General features: G+C 39.6%; 1 protein-coding gene and 1 long non-coding RNA gene across 2 annotated transcripts in view; both read left to right on the forward strand.

The window, feature by feature from the left end:
• SRFBP1 (serum response factor binding protein 1) overlaps positions 1-4,330 on the forward strand; it is a 69,261-nt gene extending 64,931 nt beyond the window's left edge. Inside the window, exons 7-8 of the mRNA XM_032844204.1 lie at positions 130-167; positions 3,790-4,330. Of these exons, the coding sequence (XP_032700095.1) occupies positions 130-167; positions 3,790-3,974 (223 nt within the window). The 3' untranslated portion in view covers positions 3,975-4,330. The remainder of the gene's footprint in view (positions 1-129; positions 168-3,789) is intronic.
• A 9,030-nt stretch (positions 4,331-13,360) lies between these two features.
• On the forward strand, positions 13,361-15,944 carry LOC116859158. Its single transcript, XR_004381093.1, has 4 exons — positions 13,361-13,945; positions 14,030-14,099; positions 14,180-14,316; positions 15,715-15,944. It is a non-coding gene; the product is annotated as an uncharacterized LOC116859158 (long non-coding RNA).
• The last annotated feature ends 7,258 nt before the right edge of the window (positions 15,945-23,202 follow it).

Genomic DNA, 23,202 nt, shown 5'->3' on the forward strand with positions numbered 1-23,202 from the left:
GGGATTTCATTAGTCCTTTGAATGAGTTTTATCCCTAGGTTTTTTGTTTTTTGTTTTTTTGTTTTATACGTTATCTTCTTAAGGTCAATTACCTTTTTCAAGTTCTAATGATCTTTTTCCTTTTTTTAGAAATTACAGAGAACAGGCTCCAAAAAACAGCACCCCAGGTATGTATTAATAGCTGCCTGACCTTGATAAGAAATTGACTGATGCTTTGCCTGAGTAGAAGGATGAAAAGTCTTGGTTGCTCAATAGCCTGGTTGAAATATGTACCCACAGGAAGGGGACAAGAAGAGCTTTCAATTATCACTATAATTTTAAAATTTCAATTGCTCGCATATTTGTTTTTACTTGTCTACTACTAGCATGAAAGACATAAGCAAGACTTACCAGGAAATATTGGGTCTTTTTTATTTATCTTTAACTAAACTACTACATTCCTTACATTTTAAATACAACTTTAAGTTATATCTTAGCATCATGCCATTAAGCATTCAGTAACAAGTATGTTACTTTCTAGGTTCAGGGTAAAATCAAAGGATTTTCACATTAATTCATAACAAATCACATTACATATATTTGGGTAGGCTGACTTCTGTACAGAATTCCAAACTCTCGCTGGCTTAAGATAATAAAAATATAGTTTTCATGCGCATCACAGTCCACTGTGAGTTGACAGAGGGGCTGTGTTTCATATAGTAATTCAGGAGTCAGGCTCCTTTCATCTTTTAGCTCCTTCCTCCTACAGTTTCCAGATAGTCCTCCAGAAGGGAAGAGTACATGGTCAATTTTGCAGGAGGTTTTCATGGGCCAGGTCTGAATGTGGCAGGAATCAGTTCTGCCCACTCATATTTCATTAGCCAGAATTCAATTATATGACATCATCTAGCCACAAGGGAGCTAAGAATGCAATCTAAGTGTGTGGTTAGGAGGAAGAAGGAAGTTGAATTTCTTAAACACATAACTCTCTGCCAGTGACTATCCTTTCTCTCACCAGGTGCTCATTTCACTGTCCCTCCCACACAGAGCACATTTTTATCTCCTTCCCAAGGAAGCCAGCTCATAGTCCCACCCAGTCCCTGCATCCAAGCTCAAAGCCCAGCATCATCCACCAATGATGTGATACTTAAACTGTCCAGTCTCCCAGATGTGACTGCTCAAAATTTGATGACCTGTTCACTAAGACAGACTGCCTGTCCCAGCTCATACCAAATATTTATTTAGTGGCAGATCAGAGACAAGGTAACCATAATACAAACTCCCATTCAGTTAAGGGAAAATTGGGAGGTACATAACATGTCTGCTACCTGAACGAAAGTGTGAACAATCTGGAGGAACTTCTTTGTCCCTTGTTCTTTGTGTTTTCAGACTGTGGTCTGGGGAGGTCTGTGTTCCATGGGCACATCTGAAGTGGACATTTGGTATAATTTCCTTGGGAGTTTCCCCAAGTGACTGGTAAAAACACATGGTCCTAAAGATAGTTCGAAGTCTTTAATATCCAAGAGAGAGTTTTTCAGCCCAGATACAGGATTTCTTCCACAACACAGGTCTCTCAGAAATGTAATGGATTTCTGACTTCTTGGTTTCCATTTAGTCCATCCATGAGCTAGTGACCACACCAACAATTTTCCCCTAGAGCTGTTCTCAAACTTGCCTTCATTGTGTTTGAGGGTATTTCTCTCCCATCCCCACCATCATTCAGTATCTGCTGTATTAAGATTCTCAGGTTTGGTTGAGAAGACTATACTTGACTTGTAACTCTGCTCAGGGGCTGGATCTCCATAGACCTTTCCTGCTTAAAATCTTTCTCAGTCTTATCTCTTACTGTTTGAAGTCCAGAGGCTTTTCTGAACCTTAGTTCCCAAATATCTGGACACTCTGTTCCCTTCAGTTTCTGCCTGTGCACTGGCCAGTTCTTTCTCTCTTTTTAGTCCATTGCCAAAGAGCCATCAGTATACTATTTTTTTTTTATTCTTTCCACCTGCTTATTCTGGTGCTGCAAACTCCATAGGCCCATAGCCTGCTCCCCAAGTTCTCACTGGCCGCAGTTTTACCCAGTTCCTTAGCATAAGAGGCATATACATTTTGCAGCCTAAAGTGTCCCATTTCCTTGCCACCTACCACTGAACTGTGAAGGCACTGCCAAATTTGTATGCTGTTTTTATGGCTGTATCCTCCTTCCGAGTACCACTTTGGTATTCTTTGTAGTAGACTGCATGCTTTAACAAGTAACTACCACATCCTGCTGATTCATTTCTCATTCCTCACCGTCTGTCAGCTGCTTGCGCTTCTTCCTTCTTTTGCCTCCAGGAGTTTGCTTTGCTCCCTACCAGCAGAGAGTGAGGATTAAAGGATCAAGCCTGAGGTGTTTATAGCCAGGCCTTTTGTTCTTATGCCATTAGCTGGAACTCAGTTACGTGGCCTCATCTAACTGCAGTCAGGATGGGCAGTGCATCCAGGTTGTGCACCTAGTAGGAAAAGAAAACTAGGTCTGGCAGACACATGGCAATCTGCCTCACTGACCTATATTCATCAGCGGAAAACTGTAAACTTCAGGCATTCCCGTTTTTCCCGTAAGGAGACCTAAGTGATGAAAGGGTTTTTGTTTTTTGCTTAGCTTATATATTTATAGTATTTATCAGTTTGTTTACACATATCCGTTTACTTTCCATAATTATATAAAATATATTAATTTAGAATCCTGCCTTATTTGAATCCCATTTTTTTTATGTGACAGATTCATTTAACATTTAAATTCTTGGTTCTTCATTACTAGAGCCGTCCTGATTATTATATGAGGTTTTTAGACCACATGTGATTTGTACAAGATTCAGGACATTTTGAATGCCTTGTACAATAATATTTTGGAAATCTTATCCCAACCATGTGCATTTGTTTGTATAACATTATGACATTGGCTTTTTAAGAAGATTGTCGAAAGACTTTTGACAGTGAGTGTCACTCTAACCTGCAGTGGAGAACATATGCATCCCTAGGACTACTTCAAAAAAAAAAAAAATCTATATTTTTGTCTCCCCTTTTTTCCCCCCCGATTCTATAAATATGTATTGTTTCATGTGTTCTCTGGCTTGGCTGGTGTGTCTCTCCCAAACACTACTTCATTGTTCAAAATAACGTAGTGTAAAGTATCTTATACCATGAAGTATCTTATAACATCCACCTCTTATCTGGTAGATAATTTTGTGATTGGAAAAGAACTTTGTCTTCTATTTGAATAAATTTGGTAATTTATGGTAATTTTATGTTTAGTAATAGAAGGCAGTGGACTTAATTAGTAGCCCTTTAAAAATACATCTCTCCCATAAGTGTCGTCAAATCTAATATCTTAGTAAATACATGTGAATTTTCTGGCTACATCTGCTCCATGTACAGTTATCTTAAGCTAATGATGATATTCCTTTGAGAATATAAGATGCCCTTTTGGGACTTTTTTGGCCTTCCATGTCATCTGCATTCTTTCTTTTCTTACTGCAAATGTAAATAAGATAGCACAACATATATTAGGAGACAGACAACAAACATCTGTTTAAAAGATTGAGAAGAAAGATGATAGAATAGAAAGCATGTGTCCCAGAATTGTCTATTGATATGTATATTTCAATTTCACAGTGTTCCCTGTTGGACTTAGATTTTTAAACTGTGATGTATTCCGTTAAAGTAAAACTAAATTCCTTCCTTAAATACTGATGTGAGAAAATGAAGTCTGTTTCTCTTATATGCTACGTAGGTATATGGTTCTTTCTCACTGTTTTTGCTTTCTCCTCCCAGGTTTTCAGCAGAATGAACCTCAGCTCAAGAATCTGTTTAATAAGAGTGCACAAAAAGGATTTCAAAATACAAAACAGCAATCACAGCTGCCTCTTCATCCTTCGTGGGAAGCAAGCAGGAGGCGAAAAGAACAGCAATCTAAAATTGCTGTGTTTCAGGGGAAAAAAATTACATTTGATGATTGATTAGTACCTCATTTTGTGAACCAGCCCATTATTAAAGTTATGTTTCCATAAGCGTACTTCAAATCAAGTATTAATATACCCATGCTGTTACCTCTGTGAAAGAATTTTTAGATTATAGCTATCTCAGACTTCCTCATTTGTGTTTAACATGAAGGGTATTTCACAGGTTTAACTCTGTCTTGCCTTGAAAATAAATTTTGAGAAGATACATTAAAATAATAATGGAAAATATGAGGAAATTGTAGTAATGTGAAAGAGATCACCTTTGCCGAAAGTTATTCTTAGCAAAGCTAAGATAGTAACTTTTTTATGGGTATAGAGATAATAAATTAACAAATATTTTTATTTTATTTGTAGTTATTTATGGTCTACTTTTTGTCTATCTTAAAATAGATGCTGGGCAGTTTTTGATTTCAGAATTATGTCTCGGTCTTTTAGGCAACATGCATGTTTAAATGGAGCAACACAACCAGTAATTTGTTATAAATGTCACTGCATAGAAATATTTGTTTAAATCAAGAATGTATAACATGCAGTTACTTGAGCATGTACTTTTATAGAAACATTTTTTTGTGGAATCATGGATTAGAATTCAAAAGGGTAAACTCTGAAGGAGGTATGATTGAAGCAGCATTTCCAGATAACTGAATGCTGTGATGAGCTGACTCACTGAGGAAGGAACTACCCTCTATGGAGTACTGTTATTTCAAAGGAAAACGGGATTTTAAAAATCCTTGCAGATGTTTCGCTTTCATTTCTCTGGAAGAAATTAAGTGTTCTTGGTTAACTAAACAAAGATAACTAAATTCCATCTTACTGTTAATGGCAGGGAAACCCCCCTTGTTTGCAGGAATTCATAAGCTGTGGAGAGTCATTTCTGTCATTTTCAAGAGCTTAAGAATTTAGATAACCAGAGCAATGGAATTCAAGAGATTATACAGAAGAAATTATTTTTACTGTGTTGAAAGCAGAATTTTTTTCCTACTTTTGTCTTTTAAATTATGCAAAATTAATTTCAATGAAATTTTAATTATGAAAAATTATTACAGGAAAAGTGAAAGAAAAATGACTCCATGGCTATCCAGATATAGCCAGACTGCGAGGTTGAGAGCAGTGTCCTCCAGACTACCAAGTCTGGCCAATGCTTCTTACCCTGCTGCATGGAGTTAGGGTCCAGTTACAGAGTTAGAAGAGCCCCCACAAGACCACTGTCACTTCTGACAGCAGCTGCAGGTTTGGAGATGGAGTTGGTCAGGGGTGGGTTCCTCAAACACCCTCAGGTTCTCAAGTTTGCTAGAAAACCCCCGGAACTTACTGAAACCTACTTATGCACACACTGACACCTACTTGGAAGTCATTGTTTATTACAGGGAAAGGGTACAAATTAAAACCTGTCAAAGGAAGAGATGCATAGACCATGGAGGGTTCTAACACAAAGCCTCCGTTGTCCTCAGGACGCCTTACCATCCTGGCATCGATGTGCAGGGGGTATTGCCGGTCTCAGAAGCTCGCTGAAGTTTTGGTGTGCAGATTTTTTGTGATGGCTGCAGTATGTAAGCATCAGCATACATTGGATTGCTCAAATGATTGTTCCAGATGACTGCTAACACATGACCTCAAATCCCCCATCCTCAGTTACATGGTTTGTCTTTTTCAGTGCAGCCAGCTGCTGTCCTAAACAAACGTACTTCTATAAGGTATTACATAGATGCCTCCAAGAAACCAAAGGCAAAGGCAGTTCTCTCTTTGGGCAAAGCCAAATTCTTGATCACACGAAGTCCTTCACCCAGGTTCTCCAGTCGATAACATTTTATCACATTTGCTTTATCCTCAGCTCTCATCCTCCTACCTCTACCTTCCTCCTCCTCATCTTCATTCTCCCACTGTTCTCTTTTTCCCCTCTCTCTTTGCTGTTGTTTCTGTTGTAATATTGCGTATGTCTTTTTATCGTGTTGAGGTTTTTCTTTACTTCCTTGCACATACGGAATATTAGTAGCTATTTTAATGATCCTGTCTGCAACCGTTTTCTGTTTGGGGCAGTTTTACCCTTAGGGTACATTTGGCAATGTCTGCAGACATTGTGTGTCCTATCTAGTGGATATAGGCCAGGGGTGCTACTAAACATTCTACATTATATACAACAAAGAATTATCAAGTACAAAGGGTCTGCAATGCTGAGATTGGGAAAGCTTAGCCCAGGGCTCATTTGAATCCAGAGGCACTACCGTTTTAAGCACTCTGCCTAATGCTTTTTCTACTAGCAAATCTTTCTGTTATATCCAGTGAGATGAGAATACAAACTATACCTGGCCCAGTGTCAGTTGCTTCACAAACTCCTTTCTAGTGAGTTTTTTCCCCTGGCCTTGGTAGATTCCTCACACACATTGCACAGATCAGTCTTATGCCATAGACTTAAGGGGATCCTTCCAAAGATCGCCAGATCTCCAGCTTTTCGTTCTGTTCCTCTCATCCTCTCTTACATTTTGCCTCACAAATTCTAGGCACAGTAGCCTATGCAAACCCTAAACTCTGTCTCTTCAGGAAGGCCACAGAGTTACCTGGGATTCCTTCCCTCTGTAGCATAGTTTGGAAACTTCATGCAGTGAGCTAAAACACTCAACTGGTTTTCACTCTCTCAGGTATTACTGTGCTCTACTGCTTTTTGTCCATTGTCTGAAAACCTAAGTCATATTTTATTTAATCCTTTGTTCTAGTTATTTAATCTAGAATGGGAAATCTAATTCCTATCACTACAGAAGTGGAAATCTATTATTTATTTTGATGCTCAGATTGTCCTTAATTTGGCCAGTGAGGGCCAACTCAGGCTGTGTCTTGTGTCCTTTTGCCATCTAACAGTGAGAAAGATGGTTCCCATTATGCACAGTATGTTTACTTGTTTTTTTACCCTAGAATATCACAGAAGTTAGTTTCAGAGTTTCTGACTGATGCAGAATACAAGTCTACTAGCCAAAGTTCAGTATATGTTTAAGAATTCTTTTTTCTTTAGCTTGAGGTCTCAAAACTAAGTTTGAAAGTTACCTGGGGTGATGTCAGCAAAAATGGTCGGGTGAAGATGTACAGAAATTATTTTCCCCATAAAAAGCAGTGAGGAAACGGTCTATATTATCACAATCAACTTTTTTGGAACTATGGAGTTAAGCACAGGTTTACTGCAATCCAGGGAGTATTTTTCAAGAAAAGGGGATGAATCTTGATAAGAACAGTGATCTTTGTGACATTTTAATTTTCCCTACTTGCATCTTTCACTCCTCAGATCCATGGTAGTTTTGAAAACCAACAGCTCATAATTACAGTGAAAACCAGCAGCCTGGCAGTCACTAGGAGAAGCAGAACAGGGTTGGATCTTCTTCAACAATATATTCACTGAGAATTATCATTATGTGACCAAAGTGGTAGTTAACTGAAAGACCCCACTTGACTGAGAACTGGCTCAGTGTGAAAGCCTTTTTCCTGATACCACTTTTCAAAAACAATCAGAGGTAATTTTTTTGGTATCACAGTTGCTTGGGACAGTGAATAACAGTTGAGGCAAACATTTGTCAAAAAGCTTAAAAGGAAATCTGGGGAATTCGGTATCTTTAGGGATTTTAATAAGTTCTGATATATATTGGAATTAAGCAAGTCATGTATGCTTGCATAGTGCTGTGTGTATGTTCAAGGAAGAGCTGTGAAAGCCCTTAAATGTCACTTCAGCTAACCTTGAGGTTCTGCTCCAGCAGGAAATGAATGCGCAGGTGGAATTGTCAACTTCCTGGCTATGTTGAAGGTGTGCCATGCGCGCGCACGCAGTCTCTCAGCAAAATCACAGAAGTGCTCTAGGCATTTAAGGAAATCTGTCTTGTTATTAGTGTGCCACTAAACTAATGAAGCAGAAACTTTAATGGCCACACACAATAAAGAATAAAGACTTCAAAGTTCAAAACAATGCACTAAACAAAAACAAAAAACAACAAGCCCTAGGGAGGGGGAGTATCTGATTTTTAGATATGCCCTAGATATATAATTATATTACTTAAAATGACCAGTTTTCGGGGTGCCTGCATGGCTCAGTGGGTTAAGCCTCTGCCTTTGGCTCAGGTCATGATCCCAGGCTCCTGGGATCGAGCCCCACTTCAGGCTCTCTAGTCAGTGGGGAGCCTGCTTCCTCCTCTCTCGCTGCCTGTCTCTCTGCCTACTTGTGATCTGTCTGTTAAATAAATAAAATATTTTTTAAAAAGAAGACCAGTTTTCAAGAATATGCTGTAAGACATATCCAGAAACAAAGTATGCCTCATACACAGAGGGGAAGAAAAGCAAACTGTCCGCAAAGAATTCCAGATTTTGGATTTACTCAATGAAGACATTAAATAAGCCATTTTGAGAATATGTGCAAAGAACTAATGGAAACAATATTTAAAGAACTAAAAGTCTGAGAATAATGCCTCACCATATAGAGAATATCAATAATGAAATAGAAATTATAAAGAAGAAACAAAAAGAAATTTAGGAATTGAAAAGTTAAATGATAGAGAAAATTCAACATAAGTGATCAACAGCAGATTGAAGCAGGCAGAAGAAAGATTTGGTGAAACTAAAGATAGGTCAATTGAGATTAACCAATCTTAGGAGGGGGGAAAAATGAACAACCAACAGATCCTCAAAGACTCATGGGGTACCATCAAGTGTACCGGCGTCAACACAGTGAGAGTCTCATATGACCTGCCTTTTCACTAGTAGCTGTAGACCCTTAAAGAAAACATGTTCCAACAGAAACTTGATCGTGAATGTTCATAGTAGCATTATTCATAATATCCAAAAAGAAGCCAAATATCCATTGCATTGGTGACTGAATAAGCAATAATGGTATATACATACAATGGAATATTATTTAGCCATAAAAATGGTATGTATTATGACATGAAAAAACTTTGAAAGCATTAGGTTAAGAAAGAAGCCAAACACAAAATATGGTTCAACTTATATGAAATACCCAAAATAGGTTTATCCATAGAGATCAATTAGTAAATTAGTGATTGCTAAATTCTAGGGGAGGGAGGAATAATGAGTGCCTGCTAATAGGTACGGATGGCATTTTTTTTTTTTTTTTGAGTGATGAATGTGAAATTGGATGGTGGTGTTGGTGGCAGAACTTTGTAAATATACAAAAATCCACTGAATTTTGTACTTTGGAAGAGTGAATATTATGGTGTGAATTATGTCTCAATTTTTAGAGTAATAATAACAAAAAGTGACCTCGGTTAGTGCATTTTCCCTGCCTTCCTTCCATGTAGTGCTTCATTTAAAATGCACTTTAATTCACATTTCTGATGTGTTTTACTTAAAGAATTTTTCTTCCATCCCTGGTAATTTTATTTATATTTTTTCTTTACATGTGTGAAACATGTACGTTATTCCATGAATCAGAACTGCACAAAATGGTATAGTTTAAGAGGTGGCAACTCCTGCTTCAAATTGTTTCTTTTCTTTTTACCCATTTACCCCCCCATACCCCATAGATAATCCATCTCATTAGTCTCTGATATATGCTTTCTTTGTTTCTGTTTGCATAGGTGAAAACATGTATATATATTATTTCCTGCTCTTAATACAAAAATTAATATTCCTGGCCATTTTATAAACTTTGTGGGGGGGCGGCACCTGTGTGGCTCAGTTGGTTGAGTGTCTGACTCTTGATTTCAGCTCAGGTCATGATCTCAGGGTCATGGGATCAGAGCCCTGCATCAGGCTCCACACTGAGCATGGAGCCTGTTTAATATTCTGTTTCCCTTTCCCTCAGCACCCCACTCCTACTGTGCACTCACTCACTCTGTCTGTCAAAACCAAACCAAACCAAACTTTATTTTTCCATTTAAAAATATATCCTGGAATCACTGCACATATGTCCATAAGGATTTTCCTTATTTAAAACAAAAAAACAACCACAAAAAAAAAAACAAAAAAAAAAAACCTTTCTAGTACCTCATTAGGTAGACCTGTCAATTTTATTCAGCAGCTCATCTGTGTCGGCATACGAGTTATTTTCCGTATCTTGTAGTTACAAAAAATATAGCAAAGAAAATGTGTTTTCATATTATTGGAGTTAGGTCTTTGGGGTAAGTTGCTAGAGTAGAAATGTTAAGTCAGAAGGTGAGTGCTTGTGTAGTTTTGTTTACTGCTAAATTTTCCACTGTGAAGGTTCAGATTAACACCAGCCATACAAGAGAGAGTCCTGTGATCCCACAGCCTCTGCAATAGAGTAAGGTGTTCTACATTTTAAATTCTGTCCATTGGATAGTTGAGAAATGTTACCGTGGGGTAGTTTTACAATGCATTTTTCTAATTACAGGTATAGTAGAATACTCATTAAAAATATTTGTGTCTTTTTTATATCTATTTTTGTGAATTTTTTCATGTCTTGCCCATTTTTCTATCAGTGAGTTGTTTTGTTTCTTACCTTATAATTTTAAGATTTATTTATATATTACATATATTAGACCTTTATCTGTTATGTGTATTACAAATATTTATCAATTTGTCAGCTGTCTTTTGATTTTATTTCTGTTATTCACTTTTTTATCATGTTTTTCTGTCACTTATTGTATATCGTTAGATGCTTCCTTTTTTTTAGTTTCCTTTTATTTCATTCTTGCATGTGAATTTGAAATCATAGTTAGAAAAATCTTTCCCTACTGTATTGTTTGCTTTCTACTTGATCTAACATCAGTGTTGTTCTCCCTGCTTTTTTGGTGCTCCCATTTGCCTGGAATACATTTGACCCTCCTGCCCTTCTGAATCAGCTCTTTTAAATGTTTCTTGAATAGAGTATCAGTTATGTCTTTATGAGCCAACCTGAAAATCTTTCCATTTAATAGGCAAATTCAACCCTTCCACATTTGTTGATAAGTGAATATGTTTGCTTTCAATTCTGTCAGAATATCTTATGCTATAATTATTTATTATATTTACTACTTCTCTTCAAACTGTATTTGCCATACTGTCTCAACAAATTATATTTGTTGTGTGGGAAGATTAATATTTCTGTTCTAATGGTTATACCATTTTTAATGCCTATTGTCCCTAATTCTTTTAATCACAATCAATATTGTCCATTTTTAATGACATTCTCTTTCACCTAACTTACATTTTTTTACAGATTTATTCATCTATTAGAGCATATGTGCAAAAGTGGGGTGAGGGGTGGAGGAAAAGAAACTTCAAGCAGACCCCCCCGCAACTGATCATGGAGCCCAACATGGGACTCAGTCCCACAACCTATGAGATCACAACCTGAGCTGAAATCAAGAGTCAGCTCAACCAACTGAGCCACCCAGGTGCTCATCACCTAAATTATATTTAATGAGTTTATTCTACTCCTCTCATTTCATTGAGTTTATTCTCCTCCCATATTTGGTTGCATTACTTTTACTTCATTGGAACTTCTGTCAAGGTGATAGAAGAAAAAAGATGGGATGTGACAAGAATTTGTTACCTTGCAAATACTAAAAAAAAGAGAAAAAAAGTAAAAAGGTTGGGAAAATCATTGCTTCTATTTCCAAATGATAAGAGATCATGCACAAAGGTCCATTAAGACTTCTGGCTCCAGCACAGATCTGAATAAAATTGTGGTATTTCCTCCTAAACATGATAGCTTTAAGACGAGGTGAAGGATGGAAAAAGTCAACCTTGAGAATATAGAATACAGAGCATGTCCCCCTTGCTGCACCTTCATTTTCATCTCAGATTTTTTAAAGAAATATATATTAGAGCTGAATTGCTGAAGCTTTCCCAGTCATTTTTTTTTGTTTGGATGAGGTTTATTCTCTGGTAGAGTCCTCAAAGAAAGGACTCATGGAAGAATTCTTTGAGTTCTTGATGTTCAAAATCTTTTGTGGTTTTCGTACTTAAAGGGCTGCAGATAGATCCCATAATTCTGCTTCTCTTCTTTGTGACAGCTAAACTCTTCTCTGCATCTTTGGTGAATCTTGTTTGGAAGACTTTCTTGCCCTGCCCCAAGTTAGGAGATCTAGCTCATAGTCTGGGCACAGGATAGCTTCCTTACCCTTCCTTACCCTCCCCAGGGATCCAATTTCTGTATCACCTACAGTGATAGGCTTTTTCTTCAGTAAGGAACAAGAGTCCTCATGGGTATTTGTGTCTCCTGAAGTAGTAACATCTCTTTTCAGGTGTGTACCATCAGTGAAAACTTTCTCTGTTCTGTCCTCCATTTGAGTGCCCAGCATAGTCCCATGAAACCCCCATATCCTGCGAAGTTCTTGACATAACAGTTGTACTCTTTTTTTTTTTCCTTTAGCACTCTTTATAGGTTTATGTTATGTTTAGCCTTTAATCTATTTGGAAATCAACCCTATCTATTCTGACAGATTGGCATGCCTAATCAAATCAATTACTACACAACCAATCTCTAGATTTCTCAACATCTCTTGAAGTTAGGTTGAGGTCCTCTGACTTAAGAATTGCTTAGTGGAATATGGGCCAAAATTTTGTTAACCACTTCCAGGTCTAACCCATAAAATCCTCTTGTATCCTCCACTCTTCATGAATCTCTCTGCTGGATGTCAATTCACAGCAAGATATTAGAAGACACCCCCCCCCCCTTTTAAGATGTAACAACAATGATCAGCCTGGAAACCTAAGTAACAGAATCATAGTCATCTACTTATTCCTCCACTTAAACCAATTGGATCTAAGTTATTAAACACCTACCATTGTTAAACCAATGAAATTAGGGATTATTTTTTGATAGACATGTACTGTTACTCTGATTCAGAAATTGGTGGTGCAAGGAGGTGCTACTGTAAAAATAAATCCAAAGTACATGACATTCATTGGTCCAGCAGTCAATCAAGATGAGAACTAATATCTGGTATTAGAAAATGAGATTTGTGTAATACAACAATGAAACAATTTTTAAAAGTTCGTTTGTAATTACTTGGAGTGTGAACCCGTGGCCTGTGGTTCCAAGGAAAGGCTAGAAAATGTAATGCTGGTATTGAGTGTTGACTTTTACTACCTGTGTTTATAAGTTGATAGAAGAAAAGAGATGGGATGTGACAAGAATTTGTTACCTTGCAAGTAAAACAAAAAAAAAGCGAAAAGGGTGAGAAAATCATTGCTTCTAGTTCCAAGTGATAAGAGATTGTGCACAGAGGTCCGTTAAGTCTTTTGGCTCCAGTACAGATCTGAATAGAATTGTGGTATTTCCTCCTAAATATGATAGCTTTAAGATAGGAGACAAAGTTTGGGGAAAGGCAACCTTGAGAATTATATTTAGGAAAGAACTTTGGGAGATGCTACTAGCATATGTAGCTGAATAGATACCTCTCTCTCTCTCAAAAATAGAGTTCACTTATTTATAATGCAAAAAAAAAAAAAAGCAGGCCTCTTCTTTAACAGCTTTTGGATGCTCTGTCATTAGAAGTATTTGTGGGTTCCCAAATTTGCTCAGGGAGGAAATGGGTTGCAAAACTTTAGAGGTTTCTGAGGAGGGTCAGTCCCCATCATTTATTTCAAATGTGCTTATAGACAAAAAACCTGCTAAAGAGTAGATTAGAGCTATGAAGAACGTTGAATAAGTAGTTCGTTCCAGATAGCAAAATTGAAATCAAGGATATATTCTTACTGCCAGGTTGAAAGGACCTCAAAATTCCTGCCAGAAGTTTATCATAACTGCAATAGACCAGTGCCTTCTGCATTCCTCTGATGTACCCTTTCCCAGGTGCAGTTTTTAAAACAAATTTATCCTTACTTGACTGTCATATGTTGGGCCAGGTGGCAGGAGGGAGATTTCTGTAACTGGTGTTGTTTGTGCAAATATCACTGAATATCAAGGAGCTGTATCCATATATGAACCATGTCATCATTCAGAGATCTTGGACTTGAAGCTGTTGCAATAACTGGATGGAATTTGGGGTTGTCTCACTTGGGGAGCGAGGAAGCATGCTCTACTTGTGGTAGGATACTCGGTAACCAGAAAGACATACTGTATTAGAGACACTGACCAAGTGCTCACTTCATCTATTTCTTCTTTCCCTCAGGTACCTGGCTAACTTATATTTCCCAGCCTCTTGCAATTAGGCAAATGCTGACTAATGCTACCTACATTAGGTAAAATGACTACATGATGTTCACCTCCCCACAAAATGTTCCAGGCAATTCTCCACATTTCTTCCCTTGTTTTCCAGCAGGATGTTGGCAACCTGGACTCCCTTGCAACATAGCTTTTGAAGACGAAGTTTCTGCCAGCCAGGGTCCTTGCATGATTGCACGGAGCAGATCCCCTCAACCCGATCCTGCCACCTGTTGGGCTTTCCATGAGCAACAAGTAAGTAATTGGTTAAGTCATTGAGTTTTAGGGTGGTTATCCATTACTGAGCTGGGATTATTTTAATACACATATGATAAGTGGTGATGTTCTAACCGTTCTGTTTTTTCTGGTACCTATATGGTGCTAATGCTGCTTTTGAGTCATTGGATCATCCCTTCTCTACTGTCACTGTACAATCACAGGAATGTTTGTAGGCTCTCTTCTCCTCTATTTCTCTGACCTAGTATCACATGCTAAATTATTATAGCTGATAATAAATATGCTAAATATTATAGCTGAATGGGTAAAAAAGATGTGGTATATACGCAGTAGAATGTTGCTGAGCCACAAAAAAAAAGAATGAAACCCTGCCAGTGGTTACAAGAGGCGAGGCAGGTGGGGGGATGAGAGAAATAGGTGAGGGGTGTTAAGGAGGGCTTTTGCCATGATGAGCACTAGGTATTGTATGTAAATGATGGATCACTAAATTCTAAACATGAAACTAATATTACACTGCATGTTAACCAACTGGAATTTAAATAAACCCTAAAAAAAACCAATCAAACAATTTATTATAGCTTTATATTTTCCTTAGATACCCACTAGCCTGGTTTACTCATAAGTTGTTGTTTTTTTTCCTCAACATTTTCTTGGCTATCCTTAGGTCTTTTCCTTATAGACATTTTAAAATTAGCTAGTAAATTTTATTTTCAAAAATTATGTTGCAATATCCATTTTGATTACTCTGAGAAATTATCTGTGACCTGGGAAGTCCTTGTTTCTCCCACAGAGTTGCATAGAATCATAGATCCGCTTCCGTGAATGGGCCTAAGTTTTAGAATAATTGTAGAAGAAATGATATATACACGAACACGTTCAGTAGCCTAAGTATGACGTCATCATGGAGAAACTAAGTAGCCTTAAGTCAGACTCTGGAATGTTGTTTGTACTTTGAACATGTGTTTCTCTTCAAGGGAAAACTTGTTTTGAAAGAAAGTCATTCTCCATGTTGTTTTCAGGATTAAATTAAAAGGATGTTTTTTAGGAAAGACAGCCAAAACTTAGAGGGTGAGTGAAGGAAGGAGGGTTATTTGTGTTTATTTTTAAACTAAGTATGGTATAAAAAAATTCAGTGTTTGCCTCTCTTTCCCTATTATGGACAAAAGTTTGTAGTCCTCACATATACCAACAACGACCAATTTGTTTTATGTCTGAAATAGGTGTGGACTCATTCTGAATTTTCTTTTTTTTTAGTCATTGGCACTGCTTGTGGTCAAGGAGAAGTTTTTTAGGCCCTATCAAATTTTTAGAGATTTTGTAAGCACTACAGTTGCACTATCAATGCATTGAATTTACTTTATTTAGTGCTTGAATTAATGTTCTTCACACTGATATCTGCATTGTTCCTTCCCTCAGTTTCCCAGGTCTCTCTGCTCAAATGTCATCCTGTCAGGGAGAGCTTCTTTGACCTCCCTTCAAAACATCAACTGGTTATTCCTCCCTCCTTGCTTGATTTTTCTTCTTTGACATTCACCACCTGACATACATATATATTTATATAGCTGTCAGCCTCCCCATCTAGAATATAAGCTTTGTGAGCGCAAAGACTCTGTTTCCTTCTCTGCCATGTGCCAAACTTGTATATAGTAGGTTCTCAGGTAAATATCTGCCTTTCGAATACATATGCTGTAAATATTTGAATAAATGTTAGTTTGCATAAATAGTCATGGATATATACAGGTTTTCTTGGTTTATTAATGACTCCTATAATTGAGTAGCTGCAGCTCCCAGTTAGAAATCTATCAGAGGAATCCGAGTAAGAGAGAGGACAGCTTGGACTTGGGCAGTAACAGGGGAGAATAAGAATGGGGAGGAGATAATGTCTGATTATAGAGGAGAAGGTATGAATTAATTTTCTACAAAAAGTTTGAGAATAATTGAAGGAAGAAACTGACATGAGTCCTGGGCGGCATTAGGAGCCCATTCAAAGTTCACTGCCACTAATTTAAAGAAAGAGCAGTCAGCACAGTTTTAGTTTTCTTTTCTGGGACCTGTTTTTTGGTCTTATTTATTTGGGACTCTTAGTATTTTGTTACTGATTTGTAGGGCAAATAAGTTGCAAATTTATTTGGGACTCTTGGTATTTTTGTTACTGATTTGTAGGGCAATAAGCTCTTTGCCTATCATGATTTACAAAAATTTTCGTTTTATCATTTGTCTTTTGACTTTAATTTTTTTTCTAAACATAGTATTTGATTTTATTCATGTTAGAAATGATGTACTTTGCACCTTCTAACTGGTTATGGTGCATGTATGTGAAGACTGTGAACTTCTGTATATCATCAGTTTCCTCAGCCACAGTTATCAAACTCTCATTTGTTTTTATTTTTTTAAGATTTTATTTATTTATTTGACAGAGAGAGTGCGCACATGGTAGCACAAGAGGGGGAGGGGCAGAGGGAGAGGGAGAAGCAGGCTCTAGGCTGAGCAGAGGTCCCAGGACCCTAAGATCATGACCTGAACTGAAGGCAGACGCTTAACAGACTGAGCCATCCAGATGCCCCTTATAACTCCATTTCTCTTACCTAATTAGAATGGCTACTACCTCCAGTGTAACATAAAATAACAGCACTGAAAGTAGACCTCCTGTCAATTCCCGACATTAATAGTAATACTTCTGGTGCTTCATCTTAAGTATGAAGTTGACTTGTAGATGTAGATAGATACATTTTATGATATTAAGATCTATTCCTCTTATTTGGTGTATTTTTATAAATCAAGAATGGATGTGAATTTTATCAAATACCTTTTAAACATTTATGAAAATGGTCTGTGTGATTTCTGTCTTTTGTTTTTTGAAGACTTAGTGGAGAATAACTCTGAAAAAAATATTTCAAGCTGGTGCATTTTGACAACTTTGTCTATTTTTTCTATGTTAATTTGTTTAGATTTTCACCTGAACTCAATTTATACATATATAAATTAAGAATATAATTAAATATATTTATAAATGAATAAAAAATATAGAAATATAAAATATATATATTGAAAGTATTTCATTCATGATATATTTTATTTGCAGAGCAAAACAATATAATCTCTTGGTTTTTAAAATTACCTCTTCAAGTTTGGGGTACTTCACCATCAACCTTCAAAAGTAGAACAGCCAGTCATTTTACCCGTGAAATGGGTTTATTTGGGAATGACAGAAGAATTGCACATCCAGACATGCAAGCTATCGCAAGCTATAGGCAAGTCCAGAGATCAAAGGAGAGGGACATTATTTTATAGAGAAAAGGAGAAAATTGAGAGGGGCTGTTTTGTACTCAAGTCCATTGGAAAGAAGTGAGAATTCAGTGTGGTGATGGCTTTTCACTTACTTAGTTGCTGTCTGAAATTGTTGCTAGTGGAGCAGAGATCCTTCTTTCCTCCTAGGGAGCATAAAGTAGGCTTCTTCCTGTGGGGGAAGGTAACGTAGGTCTCTACTGTTGAAGGTTGGAGTTTATGATTGAGGAGGAGTGGTAGGGCATGAGAGCTCCCCCTTCTGTCCTCCAACTTGTATCTTAAATGAGGATTCTTTTATTCAGTTTCGCAAGTCTTCTGTCTTATTTTGCATGTCTGTGTTTTACACTCTTTTTCTAGATTAGATAGTTAATGGTGTGCCGAAGTAAGTAAGACACACAGTTTTTTCTTTGTGTTCTCTTTCAACCATATCCCGTGGATTCTGATACATTATGATTTCTATGCTACTGATTTTCGCTTTCGTTTTTCAGTTGCATTTCACTTTTTTTTTCTCTCTCTCATTTTCCTTCTCAGCTATTTTAGAATTTCTTTTGGCAGTTATCCTTTAAATTTTAAACTGATTGTTTCCTTAAAATCTAAATTAATTTGAGTAAGCCTATCTGCCAACACATAGGCTTCATGACTCTTAGTTCACTTTTCTTTCTTGCATGCCTATGTATCGAATATTTCAGTTCTTTTAATTTTATCTCCAAATTAGACAATATCATTATTGGTTTTTATAGTGTTTATGTTGATCTCCTCACATGCTTACCAATTTCTTTGTTCATCAATTTTTCTTTGTCTCTGACCTCATTTCTCCTATTATTTGCCTATTTTCCTAAGTACGTATTTTTTTTTAAAGATTTTATTTATTTATTTGACAGAGATCACAAGTAGGCAGAGAGAGAGAGAGAGAGAGGAGGAAACAGGCTCCCTGCTAAGCAGAGAGCCTGATGCGGGGCTCGATCCCAGGACACTGAGATCATGACCTGAGCTGAAGGCAGAGGCTTAGCCCACTGAGCCACCCAGGTGCCCCTTAAGTACCTATTTTTAAATATTGAAGACCTTTTAGGTGGTGTGCTTTCTTATTTTTTATCTGTCAGAATAAGGTCTTTATCTTAATCTCATTCTACAAGGATAGTCTAGTAGGGTAACTAATCTTGCTAATTTTCTTTCATTACTGTGAAAATATATCATTGTTCTCTTAGTTTCTTTTGAAAAGACAATTGTCAGTTACATTGTCATTCTTTTTAGGCAATTTTTATGTGTCGGTGATTTTTTTATAATATGAAATGTTTCTATTTTTTAATAGAAGCTATATTTATCCTTGTAATTGTATATGCTATACTTGATACTCTATTACTTTAGAGCAAGTGTCTGCAAACTTTCTGCAGCAGAAGAGGCAGCAAATATTCTAGGTTTTCCAGCTTAGCTCTGGCAGCTGCTAGACTTCAGTGTTGTAGCATAAAATCAGCCATAGATAATGAGTTAAAAAATGGCCGTATTTCATTAACCTTTATCTGCCAAAAGGCCTGATTTAGCCAGTGATTCTTATATGTCAGAAAATATAAGTCTGTTTGGAAAAATGATTAAATTAATCTATTTCATCTTCCTTTCAGTATCCTTTCCTCAACTGCTAAATATGAGTTTAGGGTTTATCTTTTTATTAATAAATCTAAGAATAGGCATATGGATGTATTTATCAACTTTAAATTATGTATTTTGATCCAAGCTATAAAAATATAAAGCAGCAAACTTGCCTTTTCTTTTCCATCCCTTCTCAATGTTACTTAATTGTGCCATTTTAACCTTAAGAAGGTTTAGAACAATTGCATTCTGTTCTGTCACCCTAATCTTTGCTGCTCAGGTGACATGTTGAAGGTCACACAGCAAGTAAGTGGTTGAAGCCGGGATACTCCGTGAACTCATTGCCAGTGAACTTAGATGGCCATATTGTCGACAACTATGTCATGCTGCTGTGTTTTTTCTGAAGCTTAGCTCATCTTCATAATAAACCTAAGTTTATGCTAGCAAGCATCTTTAAAAAGAACAATTGAGAGAAAAGGTTTCCTCCCTGGTTCTAAACAGACACATCTTGGTGGGACTGGGAGTGGCCCTGCAGCCACCGTGGAGCTAGAATGGGCCCTGGCTGGGTCTTCCCTCCCAGTCCCATGGGGCTTCAGGGTCAAGGGTGTGTGCCGAGCCATCTGTCAGACCCCCAGTCCCCTGACTGGCAGAGGCCTTGGCTGTGGCCACTAGCTCAGCCTCCAGGAGAATGGAACCCTCTGGGTTATATGTGGTTCCTGCCTTGGTTTTAAATGGCTATTTCTGTGCTGGTGTTTGTAAAATGTGGGCACTGGCTCCGTCTAGATGCAGGTCCTATTGGGATTCCTCAGTGCCCACCGGTGGGTTTGCACTTGTGCCCCCATCTGCCTGCACTGTGTCTTAGCGAGCATTCACTGAGTGCCTGCTGTGAGCTCAGTCACCAACAAGAGGCAGAGCGTGAGAGCAAGAACTAAGATACAGGAGTCCCGCTCCAGGGCCCTCCTGGGACTCACGATGGCCCTGAACTCCTGACTCACTTCTTTCCTATTGTGGTGTAGCAGACATATAACTGACACTGTTAAGCATGTTTTAGGGTCAATTCAGTGGCAATAAGTACATTCACCCTTCTGGACCTGCCACCTCCATCCATTGCCACAACTTTGTCATCACCCCAAACTGAACTCTACTCACCCTAACCCTAACCCTCCATTTCCCCTCCCCAGCCCTGGCACCCACTAGGTCCTTCCACCTCTATGAATCAGTGCTCTCTGTCCCTCACAAGTGAGGTCCTTCAGTATCAGTCCTTTGGGGACTGGCTTATTTAATGTAGCATAATGGTCTCAAGGTCTGTACCCATGAGCCCGGAGTTGACCTACTTTTCCCCCAAAGGAGTGGCTCAGCCCTTTCCTGTCTAAGCTGAGCCTCCTCAGTCCCCTCTGCGCCCCTCATCTTCCTTCTCAGCCTGAAGATGATCCCAACCAATCTGCAGCTGAGCTGCAGAAAGTGAGGGTACCGCTGAGGGCATGTTTCAGAAAGCTTTCCATTTTCAGTTTTTGAATCAAAGCCCTGAGATCTTCAAAATGCCAGCAGTGTTACAGTATGGGCCAGAAAATCACGTGTCTCTGTACACCCAATACCACCTAAACTATTGGCCCTTTCTTGTCACTTGAGCTGAATACAAAGGATTGGGAGTAGGAGCTTGAGGGGAAGTCCTGAGTCAGGCTTTGTGTTTGGGGAACAAAGGCCATCCAGACAAGCTTGTGCTGAACCTGAGGAGGGGGTCTGTTTGGAGACCCCAGCTGCAGACACTGCTGTCTTCTGATGCCCCCTCAGTCCACCCCAGTGCACCTGCTGCTGGGAGAGCCTCTGCCCCCTCCTCTCTGCAGAGGGCTCTCTCCTGCTCCAGTGGTGCCTCCTCCCCTGCCAGTCACTGCCAGCCTGCAGCATGGGAGGGTAGATACCCCAATGACCTCCAGTCCTGGGGACAGAGCAAATGCGGGTGGGGTGTGGTCTTCCAGTTGGCATGAGCACCAGGCCCCCATGGTGCTCACTCTCCTATGGGCTCACTGTGCTACATCCTCTCTCAGGCTCCCTAGGCTCTAGTTGTCGTCTGCTTGGGAACCATTCTTTGCCCAGGCTCCACACACTGGGATTGGGAGCGGGTCATCTGGACCTTCTGGACTTGTGCTTCCATGCCCATGGCACGGGCATAGGCTGGCCTCACAGACTCGTCAGAGAGGACCCAGTGCAGGAAGATGCAGGCTACTACATGGGAGATGCCAAGTGACTCCAGAGGGAGCACACATGCCTTTCACAAAGCACTGGGCTCAAGGGACCCAGCATAGGATCTTGACACCTGGCCACAGGGCATGGGGAGTCCTGGTGGGGGAGGCCCTGGTGGGGGTAGGAGTCCATGGAGGTGTCCCAGAAGAGGCAGGAGACAAGGAAGGCAACAGGACTGAGCTTCCCCGGGAAGTTAATGGAAGAGTCAGAGGACCACAGAGACCTTTGGGTAAACTCAGAGGTCATGGAGATATTGGCTCAAATGCTGTCATTTGGTCAGAAATGTTGTGTCACAAACCACCAGTCAACATTGAATGATTTACTCTTTATTGCTTCTAGGAATCAGTGTGTATGGGCCATTAGAACTCACATTGCATGAAGTCTAGGATATATTTACTTTTCATCATTTTTCAGGACTAGATTTTTCTTGAGGAAATGCTAAGCATGTGTCTTCCCATTCTTTTCTTTGTGAAATGGGCCTCTGTTTTCAGGAGCAGATTCCTGGTTCCCATCACCACTGCAAGCCCTGAGGATTACCCCCTGTCACCTCCCACAGTGGATGTGAGCAACATGGGTTGAGGGGGTGCTCACTGATGAAGCCCCAGTGATCAGTACAGAGCAGGGATCCCAGATCCTCCGCTGAATGAGGGAGGGCATGAGGAGGATGGGAGTGGGAGAAAGAGAGCGGGAGGGAGGAGGGGGTAGAGGGAGGAGGAAAAGGAGGATGGGAGGGAGGGAGGATGGCAGGGAGGAGGGAGGATGAGAGAGAGGGAAGTAGGAGGATGAGAGGGGAGGGAGAGAGGAAGAGAGGGAGGCAGGGAGGGAGGGGATGGAGTCAGGGAGGGAAGGGAGGGGTAGAAGGGAAGGAGAGAGGGGGAAATGAATGATATGGAATGAATAAATGAGGGAGGGAGGGAGGGAGTGAAACTGCAGAAGCTGGTCTATACATTAGGAGCCATTATTTTGGGTGAGGTCTGAGGGAATCACAGCTCAGGCCCTGGATGGTGGCTCGGGGCACGTCCATCTGTCCTCCCAGTGCTGACCTTCCTTCTCCTTGGCCCTCTGTCATCCTGGATTCTCTCCAACTCCTCCTCAAACAATTCTGAATGTTCCCGGGAGCAGGATGGCAGGAGTAGGGTCTCAGGAGGGGCTCCCCGATCGTGTGCCCCAGACAACACTGAGATAGTAGCTACAGGACATTCTGTCATGAGGACTGGGACCGGGGATCCCATCCATCTCCTTGGTCATTAACGTTGTTCCATTCCCTGCTGTCTCCACCACTGCTGTGCCAAATACTACTGAAAATACATCTGTGAAAAACCGAGCCAGAGTTTCTGGGGGTAAGTCCCAGGCTGAGCACTGTTAGGTGATGGCTGTACCTGTGGCCTGGGATGGGTTCTGCTCATTGTTTTCCCAGACAGAGGTGCCTGTCACCCTTCTCTCCAGGGGACCAATGCAGGTCCCTGCTTCCTCATGTTCTCCCCAGGGCTGCTGGTCCCCAGACCAGATACCTGCCAGTCTGAGGGTGACCAGCACTGCCTCCCCAGGGATTCCTTTGCCTGAGTCCTTCCCTAGGAGCTCCTGCATCTCCTGACACATACTCCCTGTGTGCCTATCCCCCCACCTTGAACTTGCACATGTTTGGTCTCTGTCCCTGTGGGACCCAGTGACTTGGAACATGGATTGGAGCAGAACCATGGGAAACCTTTCTCTGGTCTTGGTTGTGAGCGATGCTTTTGCCCTCTGTGGTGTGTCTTCCAACTTTCTGCATTTCCCTGCTTTCTGTGTGGGCCA

The sequence above is a fragment of the Lontra canadensis genome, unplaced genomic scaffold, assembly GCF_010015895.1.
Source record: "Lontra canadensis isolate GAN:19392208 unplaced genomic scaffold, GSC_riverotter_1.0 scaffold4, whole genome shotgun sequence".
In the NCBI taxonomy this organism is placed as follows: Eukaryota; Metazoa; Chordata; class Mammalia; order Carnivora; family Mustelidae; genus Lontra; species Lontra canadensis.